General features: G+C 31.3%; 3 protein-coding genes across 3 annotated transcripts; 2 read left to right on the top strand and 1 right to left on the bottom strand.

Annotated features, from left to right (window-relative positions):
- Positions 1,655–2,353, top strand: LOC104744838 (agamous-like MADS-box protein AGL29). The gene has a single exon (XM_010465947.1). It carries the CDS (start codon positions 1,691–1,693, stop codon positions 2,225–2,227), a length of 537 nt encoding a protein of 178 aa, XP_010464249.1. The 5' UTR covers positions 1,655–1,690; the 3' UTR covers positions 2,228–2,353.
- LOC104748051 (agamous-like MADS-box protein AGL29) lies at positions 3,627–4,222 on the top strand. The gene has a single exon (XM_010469745.2). It carries the CDS (start codon positions 3,655–3,657, stop codon positions 4,201–4,203), a length of 549 nt encoding a protein of 182 aa, XP_010468047.1. The 5' UTR covers positions 3,627–3,654; the 3' UTR covers positions 4,204–4,222.
- On the bottom strand, positions 5,076–7,442 carry LOC104744837 (peptidyl-prolyl cis-trans isomerase CYP21-4). The gene is made up of 8 exons (XM_010465946.2): positions 7,271–7,442; positions 6,642–6,830; positions 6,480–6,525; positions 6,315–6,365; positions 6,121–6,206; positions 5,685–5,822; positions 5,434–5,584; positions 5,076–5,349 (listed from the first exon to the last, which is right to left on the bottom strand). The coding sequence occupies exons 2-8, from the start codon at positions 6,791–6,793 to the stop codon at positions 5,263–5,265; spliced, it is 711 nt and encodes a 236-aa protein (XP_010464248.1). The 5' UTR covers positions 6,794–6,830; positions 7,271–7,442; the 3' UTR covers positions 5,076–5,262.

The raw sequence follows: 7,597 nt of genomic DNA, 5'->3' as shown, positions 1-7,597 counted from the left end.
GCCTCAACTCCATCAACGAAGAAGCTGAAGCTGAGAAGAAACATGGGGAAGATCTTCACATGTGGCTTGAATCTGCTGAAGAAGATAGGTTTAGTAAGCCCATTGAGAAGTTTACTCTTGAGGATCTCAAGGAATTTGAAGCTAAGATGAAAAGAGTGCAAGGTGGCATCCAAATTAACCTTAACAATATGCATGCTTCGTCTTCTTTATTGGTTCTCTCTACTGGTGTTAGCATGCAGTTATGCAAGTGAGAAATCAAAAATAACAAGACCGGTTTGGAGCTTTTCATTTTGTCTTAGTTGTTATCTATTTTATATGATAGAAATGTACCAAAGCGGTTTGGTACAATATTATTGATTGTATCTTCCTCTTGATGATCGATGGGTTGTAAGTTTGTAACTATTGGTTTCTTGCAGAAAATATGATTCATTTTTTAATCTGATTCCTATTTCTAAAAAATTGCTAATGAGAGTAGAAGACTTGTTTTATTTTCTTTATACAGATTTTGTCGATACTTTGAATATTTCTTTTTAACAAAATTAAAAAAAGTACACCAACAATTTAACTACTTCCACTCAAATACACAAAAGTTATTTTGGATGCTTATATATGATCTAATTTGTCTGTTTATTATTATAAACAAGATTTTATTGTATTTCTTTAACAGCCACGATTTGAGAACCTTTTAAGAATTATTTAAGAAGTTAAAAAGAATATTTTAAGAGTTTTCCAAGAGTTTTTGAGGAAATTTGTAGCGTTATAAGAAGAAATTCTTTTTTGGATTTTCAATTTCATTTTAATTCTTTCTCAGATGTATTTTTTATTAAAGAAAAATAAAAGAACGTGAGAGTTAGATAAGCATAATTTTAAAGTTTGTATATCACAACAAAAGATAAAATTAACTTATGTAATTTTTAGGCATCTAAATTTATTGATCGTCAGACAAACTCCTAGCGAATCCACTTGTTGATCTCCAAATGTAATATATATATATATATATATATATATATATATGAGTTGTAAATGAGATATAAATAGATGTTTATAATTAATTATATCCAAAATATTACTATTTTAATTTTTTAATATGACATATTTATTGTTATAATACATAAATGTAAATAATTTCTGAAAAATTATAAATAGATGTTAATAATTAATTATATCCAGAAATATTACTATTTTAATTTTTAATATGACACATATTTATTGTTATAATACATAAATGTTAATAATTTCTGAAAAAATCATGTAAGATTTATTTTTGTCAAACTACTTTAATTGTGTTTGGGTGAAAGTAAACTATTTTGGTACAAAAAGAAATTTCTTTTGTTAACTTGATAACTTTCTCTTGGGTAATTCAAACTACCAATTAATATAAGAGGTCTAATAGTAAAATAATACTAATAATAGTTAATATCTATGGATATGGATTGAATACATAGAAACTATTCAAAGCTCTTAGAAGGTAATGCAAGATATTAAAATGGAGTTATTAAAAATGTATTTATGCAAAAACAAAAATTTACTAAAACTACACATTTATGATGATGAGGTCCAATGACAACTTTCTCCACATTCATTACTATAAATACATAAAGAAGCAAATGAGAAAAAAAATCAATCCTCTTCTTATTTACACATAAACATAGATTACAACCACATCAAAACATTTCACTAAAAAAAAAAAATGGGTAGGAGAAAGATTAAGATGGAGCAAGTGCAAGACACAAACACAAAGCAAGTAACCTTCTCGAAACGCAGGCTGGGTTTGTTCAAGAAAGCGAGTGAGCTTGCGACTCTGTGCAACGCCGAGATTGGTATTGTTGTCTTTTCTCCAGGAAACAAACCTTATTCCTTCGGGAAACCAAATTTTGATTTGATTGCAGAACGGTTCAAGAGTGAATTCGAAGAATCAGATAGCTTTGAAACATCGGGCTATAATAGTAGAGGCAGCAGAGCTAGACAAGATAAAAAGATATGTAAATGCCTCAACTCCATCAACGAAGAAGCTGAAGCTGAGAAGAAACATGGGGAAGATCTTCACATGTGGCTTGAATCTGCTGAAGAAGATAGGTTTAGTAAGCCCATTGAGGAGTTTACTCTTGAGGATCTCAAGGAATTTGAAGCTAGGATGAAGAGAGTGCAAGGTGGCATCCAAATTAACCTTAATAATATGCATGCTTCGTCTTCTTTATTGGTTCTCTCTACTGATGTTAGCATGTAGTTATGCAAGTGAGGAATCAAAAATAACAAGACCGGTTTGGAGCTTTTCATTTTGTCTTAGTTGTTATCTATTTTATACGATAGAAATGTACCAAAGCGGTTTGATTGTATCTTCCTCTTGATGATCGATGGGTTGTAAGTTTGTAACTTTTGGTTTCTTGCAGAAAATATGATTCATTTTTTTATCTGATTCCTATTTCTAAAAAATTGCTAATGAGAGTAGAAGACTTGTTTTATTTTCTTTATACAGATTTTGCCGATACTTTGAATATTTCTTTTTAACAAAATTAAAAAAAGTACACCAACAATTTAACTATTTCCACTCAAATACACAAAAGTTATTTTGGATGCTTATATATGAACTAATTTGTCTGTTTATTATTATAAACAAGATTTTATTGTATTTCTTTAACAGCCACGATTTGAGAACCTTTTAAGAATTGTTTAAGAAGTTAAAAAGGATATTTTAAGAGTTTTCCAAGAGTTTTTGAGGAAATTTGTAGCGTTATAAGAAGAAATTCTTTTTGGGATTTTCGATTTCATTTTAATTCTTTCTCAGATGTATTTTTTATTAAAGAAAAATAAAAGAACATGAGAGTTAGATAAGTATAATTTTAAAGTTTGTATATCACAACGAAAGATAAAATTAACTTATGTAATTTTTAGGCATCTAAGTTTATTGATCGTCAGACAAACTCCTAGCGAATCCACTTGTTGATCTCCAAATGTAATTAATATATATATATATATATATATATGAGTTGTAAATGAAATATAAATAGATGTTTATAATTAATTATATCCAAAATATTACTATTTTAATTTTTTAATATGACATATTTATTGTTATAATACATAAATGTAAATAATTTCTGAAAAATTATAAATAGATGTTAATAATTAATTATATCCAGAAATATTACTATTTTAATTTTTAATATGACACATATTTATTGTTATAATACATAAATGTTAATAATTTCTGAAAAAATCATGTAAGATTTATTTTTGTCAAACTACTTTAATTGTGTTTGGGTGAAAGTAAACTATTTTGGTACAAAAATAAATTTCTTTTGTTAACTTGATAATTTTCTCTTGGGTAATTCAAGCTACCAATTAATAAGAGCTGCAATAGTAAAATAATACTAATAATAGTTAATATCTATGGATATGGATTGAATACATAAAAACTATTCAAAGCTTCATAAGGTAATGCAAGATTTTCAAAATGGAGTTACTAAAAATGTATTAATGCAAAAACAATAATTTACTAAAACTACACATATATTATGATGAGGCCCAATGACAACTTTCTCCACATTCATTCCTATAAATACATAAAGAAATACATGAGAAAAAACCAATCTTCTTCTCATTTACATAAACATAGATAACAACCATAGCAAAACATTTCACTTAAAAAAAAAAATGGGTAGGAGAAAGATTAAGATGGAGCAAGTGCAAGACACAAACACAAAGCAAGTAACCTTCTCGAAACGTAGACTGGGTTTGTTCAAGAAGGCGAGTGAGCTTGCGACTCTGTGCAACGCCGAGATTGGTATTGTTGTCTTTTCTCCAGGAAACAAACCTTATTCCTTCGGGAAACCGAATTTTGATTTGATTGCAGAACGGTTCAAGAGTGAATTCGAAGAATCAGATAGCTTTGAAACATCGAGCTATACTAGTAGAGGCAGCAGAGCTAGACAAGATAAGAAAATATGTAAACGCCTCAACTCCATCAACGAAGAAGCTGAAGCTGAGAAGAAACATGGGGAAGATCTTCACATGTGGCTTGAATCTGCTGAAGAAGATAGGTTTAATAAGCCCATTGAGGAGTTTACTCTTGAGGAGCTCAAGGAATTTGAAGCTAAGATGAAGAGAGTGCAAGGTGGCATCCAAATTAACCGTGATAATATGCAGGCTTCGTCTTCTCTATTGGTTCTCTGTAATGATGTTAGCATGCAGTTATGCAAGTGAGGAATCAAAAATAACAAGACCGGTTTGGAGCTCTCATTTTGTCTTAGTCGTTATCTATTTTATATGATAGAAATGTACCAAAGCGGTTTGGTACAATATTATTGATTGTATCTTCCTCTTGATGATCGATGGGTTGTAAGTTTGTAATTTTTGGTTTCTTGCAGAATATGTGAATCTTTTTTTAATCTATTCACAAAAGATTATTTCCAAAATTCCTATTTTTAAAAAATTGCTAATGAGAGTAGAAGACTTGTTTTCTTTTCTTTATACAGATTTTGTCTATACTTTGAATATTTCTTTTTAACAACATTAAAAAAGTACACCAACAATTTAACTACTTCCACTCAAATACACAAAAGTTATTTTGGATGCTTATATGAACTAATTTGTCTGTTTATTAGTATTATAAACACGATTTTATATTATATTTCTTTAACATCCACAATTTGAGAACTTTTTAAGAATTGTTTAAGAAGTTAAAAAGAATATTTTAAAACTTTTTCAAGAGTTTTTGAGGAACTTTGTAGCGTTAGTGGTTACTACCACCACCGATAGACATAACGTTGCTTCCAGTGGAATATCAGATCAACCTCAGCCGAACTGGATTTGTACAGATTCAGCCCACAGATCTCCATCTCTTGATGGATGCTAACTACCGTGAACAAACCCTCCTAAAACCTCAAAGAGAAGACTACATAGTATAAATTTTCTTTTTCAAAAAAAAAAAAAACTTTGTAGCGTTATAAAAAAAAATCTTTAGAGAGTTAGATAAGTATAATTTTAGAGTTTGTAAATCACAACGAAAGATAAAATCAACTTATATAATTTTTAGGCATCTAAATTTGTGTTGTTGTAATGCATAAGGAGAGAAGCATATCAAACAAAAGATTCTATTTCCTCGAGAAAGATCAAATAAAATTACAAAAACAAGAATAAACTGTAAAATAGAAAGAAAAGAGAGAAACCTCAAAAAGAGGGTTTATACAAACAGTGAGTATGAAGAAAAAGATTTGGCGTGGGCCTCATTTACAGAGGAAGGAAGGAATAGAGATTTTCATTTCATATCTCTCGTTTCAGTACAACGCCAGTGATCCCTATTGGCGATTTCGGTTGGTAATGCTCATCCGTATCCACTTCTTCGATCTCCTGTAATGATATAACTGAATCGTTAATACATGAAACATACCATAAAACTGAAAAGAGAGTGTGGTTCGTTCGGTTGGATCAAACCTGTACTACATCCTCTCCCTTAAGGACTCTTCCGAACACTATAAGCTGATCATTCAGATCCGGGATTGGCGCCGTTGTGATCAGAAGCTCAAAATCCTTGTTGTTCCCTTTTGTTTTTGGTGTCCCCAACATGAATGCCTCATGTTTTGGGCTGAATAACAAGAGAACATACAGATAGGTTTAAACTTTAAATCAACGAGAGATGATGAATGTACAATGAAAATCCAAAAAGCAGAGCACAAGCAAGTTACCCTGTGTGAAGGCGACCACGGAGTTTTCCTTTAGCTGTCCATTCTTCTACAGGTATAGAGCTCGGCGAGTGACCAGCTTGTACCAAGTAGTTTTTTATAACCCGATGAAACGGCATTCCCTTGAAGTGATCTTTTTGACTGCAAACAATACACAACAAATAAGTTCTACTATCATATTAAGCTGTAATAGCGTCAAATAGTGATTCAGCCTTTTTCTCTTTTATGAGGTTTCATATTCTAAACTCCAAGAAGGGTACAACAGGAGCCAAGGGTTAAAAATCAATCAATGAAGAAACTAGCGTTACTAAGATCCTATCAAGCTACAAGTAATACTCCTACTTAAGAACAAAGTCATGGCCTGGCTTAATCAAATCCCTAAACTTTTCGTTATCTATCATCAAGCTTAAAATGATATCAAATGAACTCTGATACTAACCATAGATCGAGAAACTTGTCCACAACTTTAGGGGAACCTTCTTTGAAGAGTTCAACAGTTATAAGTCCTTTTGATGTGTTTATATCCTACAAGAGATAAGAAAATATAGAAGCAAGTTACATCAAGATTCTACTTCCAAATACTGATGAAACAGATCATAATAAGACCATGATGAGATAGATATATGAACTTACAGCATAACCAGGAAGGTCATAACTCTTTTGCTCCGATGCAGCATTTGTGTCCTGAAGCACAAAGCAAAGCCAGATCACATATGTAAAATATCAAAAACTCAAAAACCTAAGCGCTCGGAAGTTCACCAGAATTGACAAAAAAAAAAAACTTATCAAAAAGGGTACCTCAAATCTCTGACTCTGAGTTTCATGTTCAATTGTGTTTCTTGTCCTGGGGAGATAAACGAATAATATCACTTTTTCTAGCTATGCATATAGTAAAAAAGAGACACCTGGGATAACAGAAGTAATGAAAAGCAGTAGTAAAGTTCAGAGATGGAAACAAACCTTTGGGACCAATGTCGATAAGTTGTGACCAAGGACAGTATGACTACAGCGACTACAAGATTACACACAATAATAGTTGAAATACTAATGCGACTAGGAGTCTTCTTCTTCTTGCTTTGATTTAAAAGAGCTTGAGGTTTTATCCTCGCCATTGCAGCAACTTATGTTCGCAGCAATACAACTTGGTCTCTGCAAACCATAAAAATCAGCGGTAAGTATCAACCAATCCAGGAAAAATAACAAAAAAAAGTAAGCACTACACCAAAAAAATTCCAGATTCGTATCTATCTAGTCTACAATTCAATTTCAAGTTGGTAAAAATCAAAAACTGCGTAAAGATTTAACTCAAAGAAACCCTAATACTCTGCGTAAAGATTTCAGAAGCTTTGAAAGGGTCTCCTCTCTCAACCAGTAACTTCCAGATCCAGTAATTTATTAGTTCTAAAATCAAAATCGAAATAAATTTAACAAATAATATTCTAAGCAGCTTATCATGTTCTAATCAGATAATAAAACGGATCTTTCTATTGAAAGAAAGACTTTGAAAGTAAAAAAAAAAAAAAAAATCATATGAAATTGGAAGGACCTTTGATTGGGTTCGAAATTGGAAATAGAAAAAAAAAACGCACCTGGGAAGTTAGAAAATAAAAGAAGAGCTCTACGCGAGAGAGAGAGAGAGAGAGAGGAATCGTGACTTTAAAATAGGTCCTCGTTTCGTTCGTCGATGGAAACTGGTTTGAATTCTCTTCTCTTCTCCTCCTCCTCTCTTGTTTTTGTTTTTGTTTTTGGACAGAGACGCTTCAGATCAGCCGCGTGTTATCCGACGGCTACGAAAATTATTCCCAAATTAAAAAAAAAAAACAAAAGAAAAGTCGAAAATTTTGAAGTCAGTTCGGTTCGGTCTGGTTTATTCTCTTACCCACTGGTTATGTTCTAGTTTGTTATCATACGCTCTA

Source organism: Camelina sativa, chromosome 15, assembly GCF_000633955.1.
Source record: "Camelina sativa cultivar DH55 chromosome 15, Cs, whole genome shotgun sequence".
Lineage (NCBI taxonomy): Eukaryota > Viridiplantae > Streptophyta > Magnoliopsida > Brassicales > Brassicaceae > Camelina > Camelina sativa.
This window is presented reverse-complemented; position numbering and strand designations above follow the sequence as displayed.

What these genes read in the sequence shown, in the direction of transcription:
- LOC104744838 (XM_010465947.1), top strand. Translation starts at nt 1,691, where the DNA reads ATGGGTAGGAGAAAGATTAAGATGGAGCAAGTGCAAGACACAAACACA.
- LOC104744837 (XM_010465946.2), bottom strand. Translation starts at nt 6,793, where the DNA reads ATGGCGAGGATAAAACCTCAAGCTCTTTTAAATCAAAGCAAGAAGAAG. An exon ending in TATCGACATTGGTCCCAAAG is followed by an intron (nt 6,526 to 6,641) that starts GTTTGTTTCCAT and finishes TTATCTCCCCAG; the next exon opens with GACAAGAAACACAATTGAAC. An exon ending in CTCAGAGTCAGAGATTTGAG is followed by an intron (nt 6,366 to 6,479) that starts GTACCCTTTTTG and finishes TTTGTGCTTCAG; the next exon opens with GACACAAATGCTGCATCGGA.
- LOC104748051 (XM_010469745.2), top strand. Translation starts at nt 3,655, where the DNA reads ATGGGTAGGAGAAAGATTAAGATGGAGCAAGTGCAAGACACAAACACA.